The 26,520-nt window shown below is 38.3% G+C and overlaps 1 protein-coding gene across 3 annotated transcripts; it reads right to left on the reverse strand.

Annotated features, from left to right (window-relative positions):
- Window positions 1–10,363: 10,363 nt before the first annotated feature.
- Window positions 10,364–24,646, reverse strand: MSMO1 (methylsterol monooxygenase 1). 3 transcript variants are annotated; one of them, XM_019744666.3, is made up of 7 exons: window positions 24,509–24,628; window positions 21,797–21,856; window positions 19,634–19,919; window positions 16,417–16,565; window positions 14,829–14,955; window positions 13,287–13,441; window positions 10,364–11,449 (listed from the first exon to the last, which is right to left on the reverse strand). In XM_019744666.3, exons 3-7 carry the CDS (start codon window positions 19,886–19,888, stop codon window positions 11,257–11,259), a joined length of 879 nt encoding a protein of 292 aa, XP_019600225.1. In that variant the 5' UTR covers window positions 19,889–19,919; window positions 21,797–21,856; window positions 24,509–24,628; the 3' UTR covers window positions 10,364–11,256. The 3 variants fall into 3 exon arrangements, with proteins under 3 accessions (XP_019600225.1, XP_019600224.1, XP_019600227.1); XM_019744665.3 differs by lacking the exon at window positions 21,797–21,856 and having other exon boundaries at window positions 24,509–24,646; XM_019744668.3 differs by lacking the exon at window positions 21,797–21,856 and having other exon boundaries at window positions 24,537–24,615.
- Between the last annotated feature and the right edge of the window lie 1,874 nt (window positions 24,647–26,520).

Consider the following 26,520-nt stretch of genomic DNA (forward strand, 5'->3'; position numbering starts at 1 on the left):
TGTGCATGTTTTAAGTAGCCACATGTGACTAGTGACAATGGTATTGGACAGCTGACAAATCTTGCTGTTCTTATATTCTTATCTTCTCTAATGAATCCTTTTGCTTTATCTTCACAGTTAATGCCTTGGTCCAGATGCTAGTTATTTGTTGCCTGGACTATGGCAACCTTCTCCCCTGGAGATTACTTCTCTCCATCACTGGTTAATGCCAGTTTTTAATCTTGCTGTCAAAACCACCTTCTGCATCATTCACCCGAATTACACTATCTACCATATTGTCACGTCCATCATTCAGTAGATCAAAACCAGAGCCACGATCCTCTTCCATAGAGAATTTCATTAGAGAGTCTTAGGAAATCTTGCTTCTCCTCCTGCTTCTTTCATGGCTTCATTTTTATCTCACAAACTATTACTTCAACTTCCTGTGCCACCATTCCCCAAACTACCACCATATTTAAATCTATATGATCCTTACCTCCCAAACTGTCTTTCCTCCTTCCAAGGACAACCTTATTCCCTAGACCATGTTCCTATCCTCCTCTTCTCCATTAGGCAATCTTCCATGTTTCCCCGAAAATAAGACCTAGCCGGACCATCAGCTCTAATGCGTCTTTTGGAGCAAAAATTAGTATAAGACCTGGTCATATTTTACTATAGTATAAGACCAGGTCTTAATATAATATAATATAATATAATATAATATAATATAATATAATATAATATAATATAATATAATATAATATAATATAATATAATATAATATCAGGTCTTATATTAATTTTGCTCCAAAAGACGCATTAGAGCTGATGGTCCGGCTAGGTCTTACTTTCGGGGAAACAGGGTTATTCTCTTCTATACTTTCAGGTCCTCTTTCTTTCCTTGCCTTTCCCCCTTTGCACAATTTTCTCCTATCCTCTTGGGGGGAAAAAAAAAGGCAGAAATTCTCACTTGAGTTCACTTTCCCCATTAGTTATCATTGAAACGCTTCTACTTTCTCACATCTCATTCATCTTTTACTTACTTACTCTGTAGGTTCTACCCTTCTAATAAGACCTACAACTCGTTGACCTTTCCTGGGCTTCCCTGGGGCTCCACACTTGGCCCATGCTCTGCTCCCTCTTCACATGCCCTGGGTGAGCTCATCCATGCTCATGGTTTCAATTATCACCTCTGCTCCACGAGTCAGAGTCCTATATGCAGTCCCCTCTACTTAGAGACCAGCCTTGTGTTTGCCTCCACAGCCTAGCACAGTGACAGCCATAGTCATGGGTGCTCAATGTGCTTGCAGATGAATGAATGAATGAATGAATGAATGAATGAATGAATGAATGAATGAATGAGTAAATCTGCTACCAGCTTCCTTCTAACTATGGCACTCCTCCCATGTTTTTAACGCTCTGCTTACTTGACAAGTTCCCACAGTCTCCTACAGGATCCCTTTCTCGATGGGATGCCAACAACCGCAGTTTCCTCTTCACTCATCAACCACATTTGCCAGGTCGCTTGCACGTAACATAAGCCACTTGCCAATTTTCTCATTTTATCTTTGTAATTAGTCAATGTATTAGTTTGTTGCAAAAGTAATTGTGGTTTAAAAGGTTAAAAATAATTGCAAAAGCCACAATTTCTTTTGCACCAACCTAATAGTTCCTATTTCTGTCTGCATTATTTGTCTGTATTTTAAATCGACCACACCTTAAAATTACAACATTCAGAAGAGAAAAGTGGAGTTTCTATTATGTTCTTACCTTTGGAAACCAAATTACTAAAATGGAGATCGAATTGCCAATTTCTATCAGATAAACATCTCAAAGAATGACTGGTTTTCCCTTCAGCTATTGAACGCTGACAAAGAAGAACAACATATAACAACTCTATGATGTAAAAGGCTAACAACTTTATGGTGCTTAGGAATATTAAGCATTATGTAGATGCACAAAGAAGTACTGGAATCTTGCATTATAAACAATAACCATGGCTTATCTAGTATGTTACTGTTCTATCCATGATATAGCTTGGACCTTTTTAATCTCAAATGTCCAAGAAAGAAAGCTGTTCGCCTCTTTGTTTTACACAGCATATGAGACAGCAAGATGAAACAGTCTCTTATTTGTCAAAGCTGCTCATTTCCTAGCAAGACTACAAATGTATAAATGTATATAAACATATGCTGTGTCCACACATGTGTGTTAAAGTGTCTCCTGCCTTGACCAACACTTTGGAAGACTCTGCTCCTAGATAGACTGACCAATGTGCTAATTCAGGTCAAAAATTAAAGATAATCAATGATCCACGTATAATAAGAAAAACCAAACAAACAAGTAAATCTCTTACTCATTACTAGGACTGCACCCTTCATTTCAAAGAAGTTCTACGGATGAGAACAAACTCATCCTCACTGAAGGACTGACAGCTGAAATCACCTACAGGTAGGTGTGTGGTCAGTCACATGATTATTTGCAAAAAAAACAAAAGGAAGGAAAAAAAAACCACAGCACATTCATCAAGGGGAAGCTCCAAACACTATTCACCAGTAACTATGACTTTGTTTTTAACATGGTACCAGCACATAGTTCTTGCTCGTGTACACCTCCCTGTCAACAGATCCGTCTTTGAAGTTGAATCAGGATTCTCCTACACCCTAAACACAATACTTGCTTTGGCCCTTCTACTGAATAGTGACTCGTATATGGAGTCTTGCTCCAAGTTAATGAAGAAGACAGCTTGGCTCGCTCCACACTTGGTTGCATGCCTTACTCCAGGGGTCTGCATCCAGAGGTGTATAACTTGGGAGAGGGCAGAATCCACTATACTGCTAGGGAGATGAAGGGCCAGGAGGTATGGAGTGGTAGCTGCCCAGCAGTCCTGTTGGTGGTTTAGCCTCAGTCTGGGGGCTAGTTTTGCCTTCTCATGAGTGATTTAATGGATTGTCTCTTTCAGAGGGAACACTGTGGGTGAAAGGAATGGAGTTTAGCCAAGAACCTAGGTGGGATTTGTGTTAAGAGAAGGAGAATGGGAGAGTGGGGGGAGGGTGGGGAGAGAGAGAGAAAAACAGTGTAAGAGAGGAAAAGAGAGAGAGAAAGAAGAGGAGGAAGAGGAGAAACAGGAGAAGGAAAAAATAAAAGCAAGCAGTGAAGAAAAAAAGCACAAGTAAGGCAGTTGAAAATCCAGTAATATCTCTATTCAAGGGACTTAGGAACTTTATAAACTTCATCTACTTTGCTATGATGAGAAGTATAGGACATTTACCTTCCTTGTAGATAGATGAGCAGTCCTAAATCAAATTGAACAATTTCTATATCTTATTCAAGATACACAGTAGCATAAGAAAAAATAAAACATAACATTTATAAACTATTTCAGTGTTTACAGAGTGCTTGACCTGCATTTTCTAACTCGAATCTCACAATGACCTCATTTTATTATCCACATTTTACAGATAAACCACCTGAATTCATAAAGATTAAATTCCAAAGCAAGGATACATGGGATCAAAGAGAAATATTATTAACTCAAAGATATATTTTATAATTACTGCTTTATTTCATTTTTCAGATCTGAGCTGATTCTATTTTAGGAAAACCTACTACAAATCGAAAGTCTTAACATGTTACTAGGAGTCAACAACAAATTGAGTTTCTGTGTTCTCCTCCTTCTCGCAAAGGAATTATTATTCCTGTACCCTTACCAACTATACAATGTAGCATGTCTTTAACAACTATAAAATGTGGTGATCGTGTGCATCAGAGTTAACTTAAAATGATATACTCTGCTATTTTAAAACAAGATTCCCAAAATGGAACAAAAAGGATAACAACTTATAAGATGTTCTGCTGGGCCCGAGTATTATAGTAGAGGATGTAGTGCTTTATAGGCCTTAGTTTTTCTAATGACATATACGCATGTTTGAGAATGAAGTTACCAAAATGAAAATCAAATGCCACGCTCTGGTCAGACAAATGTCACAAAGGATGATTGGTTTTCTCTTTAGCTATGGGACGCTGGCCGTCTTACAAGAGTAAAAATCTTATAAATTAATAAATCTTGTAAATAAATAAGATCTTTATTTATGGTGTGAGTTAAGTTGTTTGGGAAACTACAATGATAACTAAACAGTATACAGATGTACATAACAGTACACTAATCTTTCATTACAATCAAGAATCAGATCTACTTGGATCTTTAATACTCTTACCAAAGTCTGTATCATTGCTCCCCTTCACCAAAACAAAACAACAACAACAAAAACCTGTTTTTCTTCCAGTCTACTTTATCTCAGAAATGGCCTCATTATGTATTTGTTCAATAGAATTCCATTTTACACCCTCGATCTTCCCCTTTTCTCCATGTCCCCCACTAGCAATATCTACCATAGATATTAAATTATATCATATATATGAAAGCCACCCCTTCTTGCCAAGGCCACTGCCACTACCCTAATCGAAGGCATGAACTTTTCTCACAAGAACCATTGCAATCGCCTCCTAACTGATCTCCCTTACATCTACACCCCCCTCCTAGAATTTATTATTTACACAACAGCCTGATTAAAAAATATAAATCAGATTATAATACTCCCCTGCTTGAAACTTTTTGGCAACTTTCCAATGTTCTTGGAATAAATTCCCAACTTCTTACCATGGTTTTCACCATCACACAGAATCTGTCTCCTGCCTGCCTCACCCATCTCCTCAAGTACCACTTTCTCACGTGCTTAGGTACAGTAGGCTCTCCCAGGGACTATCTGTCACGTATTCCTGTTCATTTCCTTCATCATGCTCATCACAAAATGTTTCTTCACTTGTGTTGCTTTCTTTTCCTTCTAGAAGGTGAACACCTTGAGGATAACCCATAAAAGAGATTCAATAAATATTTGTTGGGAAAAAATGAGACATATGTTCTACCTTTTTAAGACCACAAAAATTTTATGCCTTTTAAACTTTAAAGATTTCAAGAAAATAACTAATCTACCTCTAAAAGATTATCATTCCTAATAACCTTCACAGCTAAAATCTTTGACCTAGGCACTGTACTATTGGCTTTAATCTTCCACCATCTGACTGTATTTTACAAATAAGGAGACTAAAATTTAGAGAGGTGAAATAATTAGTACAAGTTTATATAAAAAAAGAAGTGATGAAGTAAAGATGGTGAAGAAACACAGCATTTTTTCCATAGTATCTTGTAGGGCTTTCATTTATTCATTCAATGAACTCTTATTTAGGACCTATTATATGCCAGGTACTTGGTAGATACTTGGTGGGATGTGGTCAACAAGGAATATAAAATTGATTCGCATGTAGTTCCTGCCAGAGGGTGCTCAGAGCTCATTCTCCAGTGTAGAGACTCAACATTGCCTTGTCATGCCATAAGCATGTTCTCTGGCTAGAACCAATCACCATGCATAAAAGAGTTTATTTCAATTGGGATTTAGCTGAATTGAAGTCAGGGAAAAACAGGTGCTGTTAAGAAGTGATTTTTTCAGTATTTTAAACACTTTCAAAACTATATACAGTAACTAGATTGGTTAAATAATTAATTCATAGATTCACAGCACACCACACCCCAGCTGCTTGGGAACCCACTGTGCCAGGAAGTGGTACCAAACCCACTGGTACCAAACCTAATTTCCCTGTTGTGAAATTAGGTTTGGATGCCACATTGCTCAAAGTTATTTCATGAAGGATTCATCCAAGCTTTAATATTTCACTTGTTCTGCCTTGTTCCTTGCCTCAGCAAATTAATATTTTGACTCCTTCACTTGATAGGGCAAGCTCCCTTGTCTAAAGTGCTTCAGAAACAAACTCCAAAACACATGAGTTAGCTTTATTTTACCCAACTTCTCTCGCCATCGTCATCATTGCTTCCATTCTTCATGTAGTATGTGGCATATTCCATTCTCTCTTACCACCAGATCTTAGCACATGCTGTTCCCTTTACTCTTCCCTTTCTGTCCCCACTCCACTTCTGGGTAATTTTTGTTGTCAAGGTCTCAGATTAAACATTACTTCCTATGGGAACCTTCTCTAACAGCCTCCATCAAACAACAGTAGATCCTGCTGCTATGTGATCCCAAAGTTCCTTGTGCCTCTCTCCCTTTTCAGAGATTTGTTAATACTTACTTATTTAATCGACCACAATCTTCCTGATATTATACATTTTGTGAGGACAGAAATCATGTCTTTCATGCCCCCTGGTGTACCCTAGTGCCTAGCAGTGCTCATACATAATTGAAGCTAAGGAAATATTTACTGACTGAATGAATATATAAATTCTTATAGAGATCAAGCTTTGCTTCTCAGTTCTGACACCTGGTACTCCTCCACTTAAGTTGAGCCTCAACAATTTAAAAATAACTTGCTCAAAATCTACTTTCATTCAGCTGCAACCACGTCTATGCAGGAAACAGCCCATGGTTGTGGATGTGTGCAGATCTGAGAGAAGTTATTGTTCTGAGTCTGAGGAAGAACCCGTCACCGCTGCCTGATCAAGGAAACTTGGAATAGACCTCTACTGACTCTGAAGTCCTTAGAAGGTGACCTAATCAGGACTTGCTTTGTTGTGACTAAAATAAACTGAATTCAAAATGGCACAGTAGGAAAGAAGGTAGGGATGTAGGGCACTTATTAATTCACATAAATGGAGCTGGCCTCTTTCCCAACTTCTTCCCAGAACTCCTCCAGCATTAGGAATCTCCATCTATCTATCCACTCACCTATGGGTTACTTTCTTGCCTCCACCTGTGTTAGCCTCATTCTATTCAGTGAGGAACGTCTACAGGGATTACTGTAGACACTTTTAGCACTCTCTCAACATTCATACATAAAATCCCAAATAATTGTAGATTTGGGGATCGGCCTGGCAGACTTGGGGCTGGTGCTATTCTCAAGCTAATCACTGGAGGTAAGAAAATGGGATATTACGGAAGGTTACAATTAAAATTTGAAATCTAAAAGACAAGAACAAGTAAAACATTCAAAGAGGGTTATCTAAGACTAGAAACACAGGTAAAGATATATGTCACCAAGCACATACTCAATCTGTAAGAAAAATATGACATTTCCAGATTTTTTAGACTTAATATACTTCTTAGACTAGAATTGTGCTTTTAAATAATGCTCCTTATGTAAGAAACAGTCAAGATTTTTTGGTGACTTATTTCTACCTTGCTCCTTGAAGAGAACCACCACGTTCCGTAAACATCCTTTGACCACAATTAAATGTTAATCATTACCAAATTCTCAGTCTGGGACTGTTCAGGCTGTAAACAATTAAGGCTGTAGAGGACACAGGCTGCCATATTAAAAGGGAATATTTGTTAATAGTGAAGTCTCAAACCACTGCTGCAATTTTGTCGCTTGTCCTCACTACACTGAATTGATGCTTTCAAAACAATTATTAGTCAATCCTCAGTCTCATAAGAAATTCTAACATATAAGCTAAGTGCAGTAACTAGAGACTACCCTTGGACTAAATGGTAAAAATAAACTGGAATAGAATGAACAAAATTTAATAAGACCATTCACTTTGGTAAATTGTTTGGGAGAATAGCCACCTGGACTATCTAGTCCAGAGTTACTTCATGCTTTCAATCCAGCATGGCACTTCTCAGAGCAGGAAAATCACTTTCATATTTGAAGTGTTATAAGAGGTGCTGCAAAATAAAACGATTCATTTGGATTAAAATAAATTGACAAAATGGCTGATAAACATCATTTCAGTGTAAAATTTCCGATGAAATTGAAAATAAAATCTTAAGCTTTCCTTAATAAATCTGCTGTTACACTACTATGAACTAACAGCTATTTCAAGTTTAAATGTGCACTTGGTGTTTACTCCAATTTATTTTGAGTATCTGTACACACATTTTATAGAAAAGTATTTGTAAAAATTATGTATTTCAGTTGGTGTGCACACGGAAAAATGTTTCCAATGAAATGGATAAGTATTAGTTCCAAATTTTCCATTTCCTTGAGTCTGTTTGAAAAATATTAGTCAATTAATTCAGAAAATCAAACCTCAGTTATCTTAATTTGCAGCTTTTTGTTGCTGCCATTTCTATTATGCATTAGATTCTTTGCTGGGTTTTTTATAACTGTGTTTAACCCTCACAACCTTCCAAGGTAAGCATTAATATTTCCATTTTACAGATAAGGAAACAGAGGCTCAGTTAAACAACCTGTCCAAGGTCATACAGACAGGTCCCACAGTAAACAGCAGTGTCTAGCTCCTGCAGTTCCCGTGCCATTTCCATGGGCCTCATGGCTTCAAGCAAATGTCACAAGTTGACAATTAGCTACTGCTGATGGTGAATTTGCTCTCCCGCGATGATTAAATGACTTTGAAGGTCACAAAGGACACAGCATTCTGAAATGTCTTCATCAACTCTGGAAAAACCTCCATTTCTTCCAGGTAGGTTTTCAGGCTAACAGGAGGAAGAAAAATATCTTCTGTCTGGATTAGTCTTAAAGAGAGAATGTGGTGAGTTTTTTAGATCTCTAGCATCCTGGTCTTCCATTTAGAATTAAAGAAAATATGTCCATATTGCTTCTTATGGCTTGAAATGCGTTTCCCCAAAAGATGTCAAAGCCCTGCATGTAGCCAGCTATCATACTTGATAGAGTTGTTCTACACTAGGCCTCTCTATTTACTCAAACTATTTTTTGTCATGATTGCCAGATCTTAAATAATTCCTGGTTACTTCTTTATATATTAGTCAAAATATGACATACCGTGTTTCCCCGAAATTAAGACCCTGGCCAGACCGGTCTTTAACATATAATAAAATATAATAAATATAATTAATGTAATATATAACATAATACTGGGTCTTATATTAATTTTTGCTCCAAAAGATGCATTAGAGCTGATTGTCCGGCTAGGTCTTAGTTTCAGGGAAACACGGTAGTAAACATAGTATGCTTTACCACGTGTAGCCAACCAAAGTGCAATAAAATGACACCGTTCACTTCTCTGCAGGTTAGGCCTGCCACTAATTCAGCGTAAGACTGCCTAAACTTTTGGGTAAGTTAGTATATGCAGTCTACTAAAATTCTCGTTTTTCAGACATATATTGCTATTAACCCAGGTCTATAACTCTCATCCTCCATTTGTGCAGCACAACTTTAAAACAAAAAACTTGTTGGATCTTGATTCTGTCATATAGAACAAACATTAGCTTTTCTTTTGCCTGAATCATAAACTTGATAAGCTTGCCTTCCGAGGTCATTACCCGAGTCAATGATAAATATGTTTAACACGACAAAACCACAGACAAAGCCTGTCACAACACGAGAAACTCATTACTCAAGACGTGGATTCAGCTGTTTAACCAGGTTAGTAATTTCACCTTATTCCTGGCTAAAAGTGATAAAGGAGGTACCCAACTTCTTGATCCAGGTAGTGATTACGTGGTTATGATCATCCATCAATCTGTGTGCTTTTGTGTTTGTATAATGTACTTCAATTAAACTTTTCCAACAGTATTGCAAAATACTGAAAACCAGCATTGTAATCTCATTCAGAGCTGTTTATAAGGCCTTTGGGTCACAGGTTCTTTCTTCAAATCTACATGGTCACACCTCCCATGGGCGCAGGTTTGTTTTTCACAGAAATTGAATAAAAATTGAAGAGAAGGCCCAGGACTCTCCAAATACTTGGGAGGCCATGAGGTGGGCATCAGGCTGAGAACAGAGGGCACCTACGTACTGAGCTACGGATCTTAAGCACCCTTTCCATACTTAATTCTCAGAATGTCTGCATCTGGGCATATTCTTCCCTAGACAGAAATAGAAAGGTTCTTCTCTGGAGAAACTGAACCTGAATCCAATCTACAGAAAAAGACAGTCTGAAAGGACTAATTTGCTGCCTGATCCTCTAAAATGGTTTCGCAATCATATTTGCAAATTCTTTCTTTCCCTCCTCAGCAAAGCAATTCGTTTGAACTTAGAAACTTCCACGTTCATTTAAAGCTATTAGGGACCACATTAAATTTTCTCCTCCTCTCTATTAGGATTCAATGCGCTCTTCACAGAACTATTTTACTTCCTATTCAAAAAAAGGGGAAACTTACCAAAAAATGGCTCCATATTTTATAACAATTCAGTACTACCATACACTAAGTTAGAATTATTAACTCTTGATTTGACTTGGAATCTAGACATTTGGAATTAAGTCATCCCTAAAAAGTTTAGCTCTATTCTTTCATCTGTACAGACAACATACATTCTCTAAGTAGAGAAAAAAGCTGCTTCAATACCCTCCACTTCATTAGGTCAATGGAATTTCCCACAATAGATAACCCAATAAACACATGTTGAAATTGGAAAAAAAAAAGTTCAGCAAATGAAGCACTTACAAAAAATAAAATTACTCCTTTTATTACAAAACTTAATAATTTCACGATTTCTGTACTTTTCCTTGTAAGAATAAAAGGTGACAGCTGGTGTTCAAAATTGGAAACCAGATAATCTGACAGAAAAATCACATTTATTTCAATAGCTCAATGTGCAAATACACTAAGTCAGTTCACACAGTTTCAAGATACAGCTTTAAGTATAATAAAAACCTGATTTTCAAATATTAACAAGTAAACAGAAATAAAGCTTCATTTTATAAAAAGTTCAAGAAACTTGAAAACCTTTAGACTAAAATATTCCACTTACGTCAATCCAAAAATGCCTTTAAGAGACGTCAGTAGTACATTGGAATCCAAAAGGCCTTCTCAAAGAGAGCATCACCCCAAATCAGTCAGCTCCAAACAAGAGTGTAAATTCTTGGTGCTGGCTATTCCTCATTTTGCGGCCTTACTCACACTGTATCAACTGGTATCATTTAACCCATGACATTTTGATCTTTAGGCAAATCTAAAAACATGTTTCAAGTTCAATATGAGGCCAATATGATTGGCCATTATGAGGGCCAATCCCCTACCAAGAGTTTCTGAAGTGCCGGGAGTATTTAGAAGATTCAAAGACCAATTTCAACTTCAGGCCTACGGTATTACCGAGGGAAAAGACGTAGATTAATAGTTCTTCTATTACGTAAAACCAACATGGCCTTTAAAACTTCCTTACTTCTATACATACAGAACTTAAATGGAGAACGTTCTCACGCGAAAGATAAAGGTTAATCTTTTTTTTTTATCACTTAGTAGCCAAGACACATTTATTTCCGCTCCCCAAAAGCAACGTTACTACTAGTTTTAATTCAGGAAAATGTACGTATGTCTTCAGGAAGGTTTACATAGATATTTACTCAGTCGTTTTTCTCAACCTTCTTCATCCTTTCAGTGTAGGCAATAAATTGAGAGTCTGTTCCAAAAAGTCTGTCCCACCATGTAAATGTTGAAGCATAGTTTCCAATGAAGTTCATGTGGTGAAAATCATGATGCCGAGAACCAGCATAAAAAGGGATGAGATTTAAAGGGTTGAGAGGAATATCATAACCACTGAAATAAAAATAATAAAAATTATAAAGGAAATAAATACACTTCAAATAACTGACACTTTTATTGATAGTCATATGTTTGTTCACTAATTCAAATAACATTCCAGTCTACCTAAGTCACTTTATTTTGGGTATGTTTACAAGACAAAAACTTAACAGAAAATTGCATATTCTAGAAACCACTTTAAGAAAGAAATGTTTTAAAAAACTTAGATCTATGGAAATTGTATATCATACATCAGGGGATGTAAGAGAGGAGTTGTAGTAAATGAATAGATTTTTCAAGAATTATTTTTCTTTCTGTTTTAGAGGAGTTTTCTCACCTATAAATACTACATGTCTTTTAGGAAAAGCTATATGAAATTAGTATCAAGCATTAAAGGTTAGACCTGAGAACCACTGTGCTGCAACTTCTTTTAATTTTTCAGGCAACAAGTTGGAATTAAATGTACCATATTAATTACAATATTAGTGTGCTTTCTGTAGTTGGGAGAACACATATGATTTCAAAAAGAAATATCAGAGTATCCTCCTTTATTTCTAATACTTTTCTAAAATCTGACAGCCACAATTATACCAGTCCAAATCACCCCAATCTCTCCCTCCCTGTAGGAGGCTGAGAGGGAAAGAGAGAGGAGACAATGGAAGGAAAGAAAGAAAGAAAGAGACATCATTTACAATTTATCTACAGAATGTTCTCTGCCTAGACTTAGAGGCATTAATTTTACTATTAGTGGCTTAAAACTAATTCTTAGAATATTCTGCTTTCATGGGTATAGTAATAAATCCCAAATCAAAATGCAATGAATATATAATTTTTAAATAATGAAAAATTAGGATATTTTAAAAGGCATTAAATATAAATAATTTACAACAAAATATCTTCCAATCAACAGAAAGGAACATGTGAAGTATGTAAATATTTTAAGTCGTGCTTTCATCAGTGCTGGGCAGTGAGACTAGAAATACATACTCTTATTTAGTGAAGGTTAAATATTTCAATGTTTTTTTTCAAATAAGAGTTAGGCTTTGATTCGTTACAGAAGGATAAAGGAATAGCTGATCCTGAATTGTGGTATTTAACCAAATTTTTAAGAAAACCACATAGTTTCATTTGAACAATGTTTCAGGAAGACCTAAGCAAGGCATGACTCCAAGAGCCATCAAGAAAATGACTGATTTTAATACATGCAATTAAAAACTTCAGTACTAGAAAAGAACATCGAAAGTTAAAATTCAAATGACAGAGACAAAATATTTAGAACATATGTAACAAACAAAGCTTACATGAATCAATAGGTTTAAGATATATAACTAACAGAAAAATGGGCAAAGGACATAAAACGGTGATTCAAAGAACAAAAATACTATTGGTCAATAAGCACACAAACAGATGCATAGCCTCATGGGTTCCTGGAGAAATGCACACAGATCAGTGCACTCAAAGCTCTCCGTCCTCTTACTGACAAAGATGAAAAGACTGTAATATCTAGGTTGGGAAGGGTGTTGAGGGAGGGAAAGCATTCCAACACACTTCAGCTGGAAAGGAAACAGGGCCGCTTTCAGAGGGCAGTTTTGAAGTACCTATCAAAATTTTATTTTATTTAAACAACTGAACTTATTCTCACTGTAAAAACGACAACAGCCACAGACAGAGATATAAAAAATCTCCATTATTTGAACTTTTATCCAATGATTACGTTCTCTTGTTTTCTTAAAAATAATAATATTAACAAGATTAACTTCTATTTATCTACTTAGAAATAAAGATAATCTAACGGCCATGAAAACAAACACATTTTATGATACCTCATGCTGGAATAGAAACCAAAGCTCACCTGTGGACATCAATAGTTTCTAGCAAACGAATGGTCACCCATGCCCAAAGAAGAACTACATGATCACATAAAAGTACGATTCCAATAAAAAATCCAGTGCCAAGAATTAGGGTTTCCAGGGGATGTGCATATTCAGCTTCCATTCCAAATGGAGCCTGAAATAGACAGATAAGAATTCCGTAATATACTGTGAGAGTTAATTCTAAGCGTCGGCTGGGCTAGGCGATGGTGCCCAGTTGCTAAGAAAACACCAGTCTGGATGTCGCTGTGAACGTATTTTTCAGATGTGACTAGCATTTAAATCAGTAGACTGAGTAAAGGAGATTACCCTCCACAATGCAGGTAGGCTTCGTCCGATCAGTTGAAGGCTTTAAAAGCAAAGATTAAGGTTTCCTGAGGAAGAAGGAATTCCCAAGACTGAATCATCAACTCTTTCCTCAATTTCCAGCTTGTGGTCTGCCCTACAGATTTCAGACTTGCCAGCTCCACAATCACATGAGGCAATTCCTTAAAATAAATCTGTATGTGTGTATATGTGTGTATCCCCTCTTCTTTCTTTTTCTCTGGAGAACCCTAATACCTATTTACTATTTATAAATATACTTTTATAAAATTGTTGTTTCTACATGTAATGATAGTATATCTAGCCATACATATGTAAACAATAAAAGTAATTCCTAATAAGAAAATCTTTTAGTTCCTACCAAACATCAAAGGTCTAGGGATGTCCTTAATAGTATCTTAATAACTATCTTTAATGGTTTATAATAAAGGCATTAAACAATTGACTTCAACTCTAATTTTGGTTTATGCATCTGAATTTGTTCTGCCAAGAAAGAGATGCTTGCTTTAGCATACTGTGTAATTAGGATCAATGCAGAACGTCATACAACCAGTTTGACAAATGTGCATCAAAAGCAGTTCTGATAAAAATCACTGTTGTTATGGGAGTCAGCAATGTGGTGAGAATGTTTTAAAACTAAGTCGGTAATTCTCTCAGAAGTTTAAAGATTAAAGGTCTGTTGTTTGTGGGTCCCATTCCAATGACCCTAACATTGCTATAGCTTCTATCAAACAGCCAGGTATTCACCTGCATCAGATAGTGCACTGCCCTGAACTATTCCATGTAACATTTTTCTTTCAGGTCTCAATTTACCATGAAATTAAGACACTACAAGAAAATTTGATAGATGTTGTATTACAGAATTGTACACCTGAAACTTATGTAACTATGTAACTTTACTAACCATTGTCACCCCAATCACCTTTAATTTAAAAAAAAGAAAATTTGTAGAATTGGCTGTGTGTGTGTGTCTGTGTGTGTGTGTGTGTGTGTGTGAGAGAGAGAGAGAGAGAAAGAGAGAGAGAGAGACAGAGAGACAGAGAGACAGAGAGAGACAGAGAGAGAGATGTTCTTAACAATCATGGCAAAGGAAAAAGAAATAAACATCACGAACAATTTTTTTTTAAATGCTCAGGAGATAAAAATGACATTTTGCCTCTAACAGAAAAAAAAAAGTATTAAATATAATTCTAACATACCTGAAACTCGTGATGAATTTTATGAATATATTTATATATTTTTTTGTGGTGTAAGAGCCTATGTAGGAAATAGTGCCAGGTATCCTCAATCACCGCACAACCAAAGCATCTTGCCAAAAGCATATACCTTTAAGATGAAAATACTGTCATGAGTATCAAGTACATCTAGACTTTTACTTGGGATCACTGCTTGAGACATTACATAAAACCAAATACCCACTTACCAGCTTGACCTAATTGGATATACTGATTAATAAATTCTCCAAACTGCTAGATACAAGGTAGCTATGTGATACCACCCGAAGAAGAGGCAAAGAGATTTACCACTATACCAATTCTAACTCACTTTTTAAAAAATTCACAGGCATAAAATCGGAGTTAAGAAAAAAATTCAAAACTTCTAGAAAAACAGTAACATTAATGAAGGATCTGAACTAAGATTAATAATAGTAAAATCATCACTTTTTTCCACCAAAAAGAAAAACATAAGGGCAATGGGCAAAAAATATTCTATACACAAATGAACACATACAAAGAAACTCTTTCATATGTTGAATATATGTTATATAAAAAAAGTATATATCTACATATTGTATGTGTATCTGTATTCAGGTTATGTCAGGAATACATAGTTGAATACAAATATTATTTGAACACAAATGCTTGTGCTCAGATAATATGAGACGAGGTATGATCAAAAAATACAGTGAATGCTGCTGCCGAGTGCCATTCAACAGAAAGGCAGGGATCTTCAATACGGGAAGCAGCTCATAGAACCTTAGTAACAGAGTGTGACAAGTTTCAACTTGTTCAGTGCAGTCAGTTGGGTGTGAGCTACGGTTGACAGGTGTTTTTTCAAGTGTGCCATAAATCATCCTCCATCATGACAACGCTCCATGTCACACATCTCTTCTGGTATATGGCAATTTCTGTCAAATAAAAACATTATGGTGTGTCCTCATCCACCTTATTCACCAGATCTGGCACCGCATGACTTGTGTTTCCCCAGAGTCAAAATGATCATGAAAGGTAAACGTTTTGAATCAATTCAGGACATCGAGGCAGCCATGACAACACAACTAAAGACATTCATGAAAGGACTTCCAGAACTGCTTTAGCAAGTGGCAAGAATGATGGGAAAAGTGTGTATGAAGCAAGGGGGAGTATTTTGAAGGGGATTAATGGTAATGTGTCTTTTACTGTAGTAAGTTTTTCTTTAAACATTCACCGTATTTTGTAATTACACCTCGTATATTTGTGTCTATATGGACACAGTTTTTATAAACCTCACAAACCACTATTGTTTTCATTCATTTTAGACTTAACCTGGAATATATTTTCTCTTAGTATAAGCACCTTCCAATGGAGTATTACACTAAAATACAGAAACATCTAAAAATGGGAACATTTTAAGTTTCTACTATGGCTTACTTTTCTAAATTTTATTTACTTCCAAAGTTCAGAAAAAACATTTAACCAAATGAAGAAAGAAGATAAACATTAAGGATATTTTAACTGGATAGCAAACCATCACTGAGTCTAAAAATCAAATATTTATTTACATAAAGATTTATTTATATCTACGTACCATCTTGGCATTCTTTCCCAATCATAAGGAATATTGAAATACTCTGTAAAGTAATAAGTTCCACAAATCAAAGGAAGCTGGATACAAAAGTGATTAAAGATAAGTACTTTAAAGCATTTCCATTGGTTTTCCCATGTTTCTGGTTTATCCTATGGAGAAAAAGCACGATATTTAGTATTAGCCTCCATTTTCAGTAGGTTAGCCCACTATGCGGAAGTAAATTCCTAGTTCTTTCTCTAATGTTTATTGAGACCTTAATTATATGTTAGTTAATTAATTATGTTATGTGAATTCTACATTACAATAACTAAGGCCTAGGAATCACAACATCCTCCCCTTCTAAATTCTTGACAACTACTATCAGTACTTGAAACAGGTGAAGAAATTAGACAAACCCAGGCATAATGAACATAAGATCTCAAACCAAAGAAGCATGACAGTATGAGTAACTCCAGTCTTTGCTGCCCACAGATCATTTACTTCTTTTACCAGGAATATCAAAAAAGAAATGTTTTATGCTAAGATTAGAATTGGGTTTTCCAACTGTTGAAGCAGCTGTACCAGCAGCACTGAAAGCCTTTGTTACACAGGTAAATTGATGTTTCCAGACATCTGGCAGTATTCATTCCCAGAAATCAGTGCATTTTTGTTCATCTACAATGACAGAATTATAAACTCTCTGAGCTGGAAGAACTTCAGAGGTATGTCCAGTGGTTCCCAAAGAATGGAGAGCTACTGCCCACAGACAATGAAATTCACAGACTGAAGCCAAACAGGAAAGGTGAGATCAAATGTTCATTTAAAAATGTTCAATTAAACCTCATTAGCATACCAACTTGCCTAGTAAGCCATATTAAAAAAGGAAACTAAATTTACCCAATTTAAAGGGCTATACTTACATAAGAAAAAGTGTTTGCTCTTGTTTTATAAAAAGATGGTGATAACAAATAGTAGTTATTGCTGTGTTTTCAATGTTCTTACTGAATTAAAAATTCAGAAATCTGCCAAGGAAACTTTTTTATCTATAATATTTCAAGCATGAGAACTACTGTAATTAACTTTAGTGATTTTTTTACTTGTTTTTAAATTCCCTCATATTATGAAAACTTGTACTGCTTTACCATCACAATTTATTTTAGTATCAAAAAAACTCAAAGCACAAACTTTCGTGGTTGTAAAACTCAAAGGAAGACATGCTGAGGACAGACCTAAAGCCACACTACCCAGCCTTTTAATCTCTGTTTATAAACCACCTATAACCAATTAGAGGACTGCTTGTCCTTTATTTTACCATATTTTCTTTCAAGCCACTCTTAAAACCTTGGCTGAGAAAGGTCTTCCTGTCTCTGGAAATGTTAACACCTCTGACCAATGAGCCAACTGCAAGAGCCAGGAGGGCAAGGATTCTATGGCCTGGCCAGCTAGCCACACGATGAATCAGCCAGATAAGCCAATCAGTGGGCAACACATGGCAGCCAGAAGCATCCCAAACACACAGGAGACCTTTAGAAATCCAAACTGAATTCTCCCTTTCAAAGCAGGCCTTTTTATAGAAAGCATTTTGGAATTTCTGTGTCCTCAATTTAGGGTAACACGATATTCTCCTTTGGGCCACATCTCTTTTTATTCCCTCCCCCTTTTCCTTTTGTTCTTTCCTCCTCTGGCTTGGAGTCCACAGGCACCTGACCCCCTGCACTATCCTCAGAGAGGATCAGTGTCAGTACCGGCCTAACGTGAGACTCAATGGGAGAGGCTATAAAGCTAAGAGACTAGGAGAGAACGTGTACACCGACTGCCATCCAACGCAGACTCAGTGAGTGCAAATGTGTCTCTATGGATGAACGCTTCCAAGACACCTACTTTCTACCAAGACCGTGTGCCCGTGAGTTTGAGAGTTTGGCATGACTTTTTAGAAAACTAAAGAGTAAGCGCGAGAAACTATCCTGGGTTTACCAAGTGCTGATAAATCCTCTGTCTCTAGGTAGGCTAGGCCAGATTCTTTCCTGGGAACTGTCAAGCTCATCAGTCTACACATTAGTGGAGGTCACTATTTTCCCTGTGTTTACAACTAAGAGGCACTACACAGATGTCAACACCTTGTCACGCACAGTGGGTTCTCAGGAAACATTTAGTGCACTGAAGCGAACCCCTCGAGACAAGGAGCACGCCTCAGGGATGACATGGACACTGCAAAACTACCACCTTATATTTTGGGAAAAAACAAAACTGTAAGAGCTCTGACCAAGGTCTTAGAATATTAGCATACACTTAGGGGCTGAGACCTCAGGATCTGGAGGGAATTGCAAAATTAATACGTACAAATCCCCATAACGTTCCTTTCAGCTAGTTTAAAAATTAAATGTATAAACCCATTACATAAACATCACATGTACTTAAAGCACAATTTAACAAATAATTCTTGAAAGATTTTCAATAATGATCGAAGGCTGTGCTGTCCAATATGGTAGCAACTATCATGTTTCCCCGAAAATAAGACCTAGCCGGACAGTCAACTCTAATGAGTCTTTTGGAGCAAAAATTAATATAAGACCCGGTATTATATATTATATTAATTATATTATATTATATTATATTATATTATATTATATTATATTATATTATATATTACTGGTCTTACACAAGACCCGGTCTCACATTATAGTAAAATAAGACTGGGTCTTATATTAATTTTTGCTCCAAAAGACGCATTAGAGCTGATTGTCCGGCTAGGTCTCATTTTCAGGGAAACACGGTAGCAACAAGTCTCTACTGAACACTTTATATATGACTAGTCTAAATCGAGATAGGCTAAAATTAGTGTAAAATACACACCAGACTTCGAAGACATGATGAGAATACGAACATAAGATATTCCATTAAGTACTTTTTAATTCTGATTACTTATTCAAATAATAATAGTTTAGACTTATTGTGTTAAGATTTTAGGTTGGTGCAAAAGTAATTGCAGTTTTTTGCAATTATTTTTAACTCGTTAAACCACAATTACTTTTGCACCAACCTAATATATTATTAAAATTAAGTTTCCTGTTTCTTTTTACCTTTTTACGTATTCTACTCGAAAATTTTAAATTACACATGTAGCTTCATTATATTTCTATTGACAGTCCTAATCTAGAGTCTCTCAAAACAAAGTTACGTTTTAAAAATATTCAACAACATTAATGATAACATTCCATTGAAAGTCCATAGTACTTACCTTCTGAATTTTGTACTTTTTCATGTAAGGTATGAATTGAAACAAAAATCCAGGTAAACAGAACAAGAAATAAAGGGCTTCGTGAACTATGAGGGATCCCCATGTTGCAATCTGGAACTTTGTATAATTATCTAACATATAGATCCAAGCATTTTTAAATGGTTCTTGCAGAGGATTCTCAGGTAAAAGTGAATCTACATACTCCACAGCCAGGAATGCTGAACTAAAGATGTTGGCACTTTCATTTGTTTCCATTTTTCAAATCTCTGCAGACAGCTTTACAGTTCTGTGAACATAAACAAATACACAATACCTATCAGATACCAAACACTTACCAGCCATCAAAATAAATACAACCTTTGACTCAGCAATTTTGTCATTCAAGTGTATCAAGACAGGCACATTAAGACTGAAGGAAGCATTACTTAATAATAGCAAAAACAAAGAGAAAAAAGAAAAAGAAAACATAAATTAAGTCCATTGATAAAAAAATCCATTAAAAGATTCTGTTAAGTCCTTCCACAGACAATTACACAGCCACTAAGAGAACGAGGAAGATTTATACGTTCCACATAGAAAGATGCATAGGACTCAGTGATAAATGAAACGGCAATGTGCAGAATATTACGTATAACAAGAGCCTCACGTATGTTTTTGTGAAAGATTATGTATTTTACCTATGCACTTCATGCATATGTACATACAGGCACATACACACACACACAGAAAACGTATGGAAGGGTACCCAGGGAATAATGCACAGTGGTGACCTTTAGGAAAAAAGATCAAGGGTAATAGGGGTGTGTGTACGCTCACGTGCACACACACTGTGGGAGGTTGTTACAAAGGAGAGGAGGAAAATTAACTTCTCATTTTATACCTTCTTACAATTTTAATCTTTTTCATGAGCATGTTTTACTTATATAATAAATACGCTTAATAGGTCACCAAATCAAAACTAGAGGAACTTATGAAGAATGTTCTGTTCCTAAAAATGTTCACTGCTGTTCCTAATTTATAAATGATGATGGACCACTCTACAAATATTTGAAGCCAAAGAAGCACTCTTAATAGTGCTTAAAACACTTCCCTCCCCTCTTTCAACCGCAAATTGACCTCTGATCCCGTTCCTTGTAGAAGATACTGGGAAGCGTAGCCAACTTCCTCAGCTCTGACTTCACTCTGCATCCTTCCTTACTGTCTGACCTATTCTCCGTATACCATGGAGACTCTCGTATTCCATCCTGTGCCATCCCAACCTCAAAACTTCTTTGCTCACTCACCCTCTCCTCTAAGACTGACTTATCTTGTGTTCTTACCTTACCTCATCAAGAACTTGTCCAGCATTCACTTAACTTTTCTCATCTTTTGTCTTTCCCTCTTTATTGAGTCCATTCCCTCAAGTTTAAAAACATACTCAAGTCTGCCTTTCTTGAGAAAAGCTTTCCTACCCTCTTTCACTTCTCCTCTCAAGCCACTGTCCCATTGCTGTTTCTTTGAACCAACCCACTCCTTTCTCAAAGGAGAGATCAACCTAAAGTCTGATTACTGAACTTGCATCCACACAACTCCCTCGACTATTTGTAATCTAGCTCTGTGGGGACAGAGCCAGGAGTGCAGTTTCCAGGCTCTCAGCCTCACGCTAAAAGGTGCTCACTCGGGTAGTAAATGGCCATCAACTGTGATTGGGTGGCCATCAGCTGTGGCTAGTTGGCCGTCAGCTGTAACCAGTGAGCCATTGGTCACTAATACAACTGCTGTGGCTACGCTAGCAGCAAATGGGGGCTAGCAAGAAGATGGTGGCTGGCAAGCGCAGATTGCAGTTAGCACGGCGGAGTGTGGGTTGCAGATTGCAGAGAAGTGGATAGCAGGTTGCAGACAGTGTGGCTCCTGCTTCCTGTGTCTCCAACCTAGCTGCCAGCAAGACCATAGTGGTGTGATTCCCCTACCTATGGCTCCGTGGGTGTTCCTTTTTGGCCTCACCATGTCCTGCGTTCCTATGTGGGGGGAGCGGGAGCTGAGACCCCGCAGGCCGCCCTGCATGACAAGCTCCCCACCCAGATGTCATCAAAGATCTTCTAAACTGCAAAATGCAAGTCATTCCAATCCTCATTTTCATGAGGTCATTAACAAATTTGACAGTTTTGAACCAACAGGACTTACTAGCTCCGTGACCTTGAGCAAGTTACATAACCGCTCTTATCTTAGCCTCAGTTTTATCATCTGCAAAATATAAAGAATAGGAAATAGATGGTGGGAATCTTTTCACAATATCAAATCACCATGATGTACACTTTAAATATCTTACAATTTTATCTGTCAATTATACCTCAATAAAGCTGAAAAAGAAAAAAAGAGTAACACTAGTTCTTCCAATGAGTCTAAGAAAGCATGAGTGTGAAGTTAATACTTAGCACAGAATCTGAAACACAGTAATTCTGAGAAGCTAGTAGATTTTGATTGAACACTTTCTATGTGCCAGGAACTGTGTTCTAAGTGTGCTATATATTCTCTACATATTAGACTTTAATTCTTACCACACTTTCACGAGGTAGGTACTTTTATTGCCCCCATTTTCTAAATGAAAAACTTCACCTGAAATCTATGTAACTTTACTAACAATTGTCGCCCCAATAAACTTTAAAGAAAAAAAAAAAAAAAAAAAACAAAGAAAAACTCAGCTTTAGAAAGATCACGAACTTTCCCAAGTTATAAAAGTGCTAAGTGGGGAAGCCTATACTCTCATCCATTATGCTATGAGTAAAAACACACACAATAAATATTGTAGTAAAAGCCGAATAGTTCCTACAGCTTATCCCAACCTCCTGAAAGAGTCTTCTACACAGGCTGTCTTCCTTTTCACATTTCCCATTTAGTCTCCAGCAACTAGAATCTACTTTCTATTCTCATCACTGCACTGAATTTACTCTTACTAAAATCACTAAGGATCTCCTAGCTGTCAAATCCAAGAAACATTCTTTGGAGTTTATTGTATTTGACCAATCTGGGAGATTAGATACTTCTCTCCTTGAAATACTTTCCATCGTTGGTTCTTGGAATTCTCATGCATTCAGTCTGATTTAATGTGCTCTACGAGGGTGCAGTCACTGTGTTAGCTTCTGCCCTCACCCTGTCTTCACAAAACATAAAATCTAGTGAGGAATACAATGACGGACACAGACTATCCTAAAAGCACGTGAAAGAACAACAAAGGCTGGGAAACACAGAGTGCTATGAGAACACAGAGGACCAGAAAGAGTTCCTAAAGAAAGATGCTATCTAAACTGAGACCAGGAGCATGAGGGGGAGGAGACCAGATTAAAAGAGAGTAGAGTAAAAGAGTTTCTGAGAATAAGGGGATTTTTTGAGTAGACGGGTCCAAAGACTCAACCAGGAGATGAGAAAGGATATAGCGCTTTGATTGGGTATGTCTGTGTGTATGGCTTTTGAAAAATGAAGACTTGACAATTGAAACTGGAAAGTTTCCCAATGATGTTTTCCTGTCTCCTTTTCTAGCAGTAATTTGGTAATTCCAGATTACCTTAGGTGATCTTAACTACTTCCTATTTTTAAAATCTGCTGATATTCATAACCTATGTCTAGCCCTCGCCCCTAAACTCCAGGTTCTGCTTATCTAAAAGTCTACTGGATAGCTCCAATTAAGACAGTTCAGAGGCATGTCAAACCCAACAAGTTCAAAAGTTACGCACCTGAGCCTCACAACCCTGCCCAAATACTCCCTAGTTTCCGGTAATGACTAATTTGGTTAATTGTACACACCTCTTTAGTCATCTCTGACAATGTTCTAAGTCTCTCCTATCTCTGCTGCAAAGGTACCTTCAAACTTTCAGTTTAGAGATACCTGGTTTAACTAACATTCAGGAGTTAACTCTCCTTACACAGGGAGGAAAACGGGCACACTGCTGCCAACTGAACAAAAGCAAAAAATAGAAATTAAACAGGAGAGGGGAGAGGAAATAACGAGTGAATTTTCTTTTCCTTTTCTCATCCTTGGACCACCTGATTGACTGGAAACCTGCGCCGGGGCAGGATGATTAGATCCTCAGGAAAAAGAAATTTAGTTATTTGCTGATTCTTTGAGAAACCTTGAAGTTTAGCTCTGAGTACTGTCAGCCAATGTTGCACCCTTTGCCTTAGTTAAGCCGGGATTGCACCAGGTCCCTCATTTGCTGGAGTTGCCTTGCCTCCAAGCTTGCTCTTCTTAAACTTTATGTCCACGACCCCAATGCCAGGATCTATCTAAACAGCAGAATTCACGCTCTTAAAGCCCTTAAAGTTCAAGGGAATACCTCCCCTACGGATAAAGACTAAGGTCCTCAACGATGCAAAACTGGCCCTGCCAGGCCTCTCCACTCTCTCATCCTATACTTCCAATTCTCACACTATCGGCCCTCCCATTGCTCCTACTGCTTAATCCTCTCTGGCCACGGAAACAGCATCTCCTTGCTAGTAATGTCCTCCTATCCAACTCCTTTTCCTCCTTCAGTAACCTCCTCTTAGACGCCTTTGCGCATCCCTCTACCCCCATTACACACACATGACAGATCTTATCCCCGCTGTAGGAAGTGTTTCTGTTTTGTAAAACTTTCATCACTCCATCACCCTGTGCTGTAACTGTCGTCCAGTATGTCCCATCTCCGGATGGCTGTAAACTCTTAAAAAGGAAGAAACACGTCCCCCCACCCCAGCTCCACCACTTAAGAATTTCACACCGTTTTCCGCCCTCCTCCCCGGCCCCCCTCGCTTGGGGTATGGGTGCCCCTATCCGGCCCTGAGCGCGCATCCACGCCAGACCCCGCTCCACTCCATCCCGTGGAACATAGTGCGGGATCCCGCACGCTCCCCCTTCCTCACCTACTAGCCTCCCTTCCGGCTCCCTCACCAAGACGTTCGCGCGGGCAGGTGCAGCGGACCAGGTACAGCGGAGCCCGGACGCAGGGCTACAGCGAAACAGCTGAAGGGCCGCTCTTCCTGCTGTTATTGGCTTGGGAGGGCTCCGCCCCGCCTCCTCGGCGCTGCAATTGGCCCATGCGGTTGCCGGCATCGTGCGACTCGCGCAAACGAATCTCTGACGGTGCCAGCCATTGGCTGTGCGGATGGAGTGAGGATAGTGAGACAGAAGCGTCCAGTCAGTGGCAGGCGCCGCGCCACTACTGGAGGCGGGGCAGCGTGAGGGAGCATGACGTAGGAGGGGGCGGGCACCGGCGCCTCGGAGGAATTCGTCGCCTTGGCAACTTCGGTTCCGTCGCGGATTTCCAGCGAGCTGCGGCGCATTCTCTGGGAGAGCGAACCAGACCATGGTTCCTGCAACTTTAAGATGTAAACGATACTGTAGCAGCCACATGGCCCAAAACCGGAAAAATAATAGGACAGAGGAGTTTTAAAATCTGTTTTGACTGTTTTTGTTTAAGGACAGCTCCCCCCTTCCTCTGGTCGCCTCTGGATTTAGATCATTCTTCCTTGTGTCCCCACCCCAAGAATCCTTTAATAAACCGCTACATATGGAAGATGGAGAATTTCAAATGCAATTTATCACCTGCGACAACCCAGAGTTACCCCCACTTGCAGATGGGAAAACCCGATGCTCGGAAAGGTTTAGAAAACGATTTGACTTAACAGATGGCAGATGGCAGGTGGCTGCCCCGCTGGGATATTAAGGCCTTAACATAAGCTGTCCCTGGGTGTTGCAATCCCTGTACAGGACAGTGAGCACCAGGGGGCAGAAGGTTGTCTACAGCTCTGACCTCATCTCAGTCTCGCTCACTAAAATGTTGCGTACTAGGGTATAACAGTGTGTACACAGTGTAATGCACCAATTTAACTTACACTTAAGAGTCCCTTTTTAAGATTTGCACAAGGGCATCCTTTGGGCAGGTTGAAGGCATTTTTTATACAGTAGTTTCTGATAACAGCATGCTGTTGTTTCTCTCACAATATGCTCAAACTGGCTCTTCTGCCTCAAATAACCATTTCCTCCCCTACCCATCAATTCAGGTACCACCTGTGTGAAGAAGTCCCCTCTTGAGGTATGTCACTCCTTAGGTCCAGTCACCACTACTCTTCTAACTCTTCCATGTGTCTGACACCCACATTCTTTGTGAAGTATCACGACAGAGAGGTCACACCAAATGAAGAGACGTGGGATCTGTACCTTGGGTGGTCAGAGTCAGAGCCCTGCCTTTAGGAGGCCTGTGCACACAGAAGTGAGCGGTGGCCTGGAGAGGGTGCTGTGATGCACCACCGAGGTCCCCCTCTTCAGGACTAAAGCAGGTGTTCAGCTGAGGAGTGCTGGCAAAGAGAGCCACCTCTCCGCACGGCATAGCCTTTCCAGGGGCAGCCTGAGTCCAGCAACTGGTTGATGCAGGGGTATCAGGCCCAGCCCCTCACCCCGACTTAAGACTACTTTACTTGGCCAGCCCAGCTCCACAGCTTCCCCTCCTATTGGCTGAGGTTGTGGGTGTGACTGCACCAAGCCCACTTCTCCCTCTGCCCAAACCTGCTGCCCTCTGTCAGGTAGTGTTAAGAGCATGCACTATGGGGTCACACTTATAAAGCGTTGTCACTTATTAGCAGTGTGTTCTTGGATAAGTAACTCCTCAAAGTCTTATCTAGTATTTCTGTAAAATGGGTATTATAATAGTACCTACATCTCAAAGAGTATGACATTTAAATGAGATCGTGTACGTAAGGGCTTTTGCACAGTATCTGAAATGCAGGAAGTGCACAGTAAACACTGGTTATTTCTGATTTAGAATCCTACCACATTAGATATATTTTCTAAATCAGAGCAAGTGTATGTATGTGGTGGGCTGCAATTATTTTAAATATTGGAGACTGAGAACTGAAAGGCAGTACGGATATGGCAG

The sequence above is a fragment of the Rhinolophus sinicus genome, chromosome 15 (genome assembly GCF_057876585.1).
Source record: "Rhinolophus sinicus isolate RSI-liver-muscle chromosome 15, RSI-T2T, whole genome shotgun sequence".
Classification (NCBI taxonomy): domain Eukaryota; kingdom Metazoa; phylum Chordata; class Mammalia; order Chiroptera; family Rhinolophidae; genus Rhinolophus; species Rhinolophus sinicus.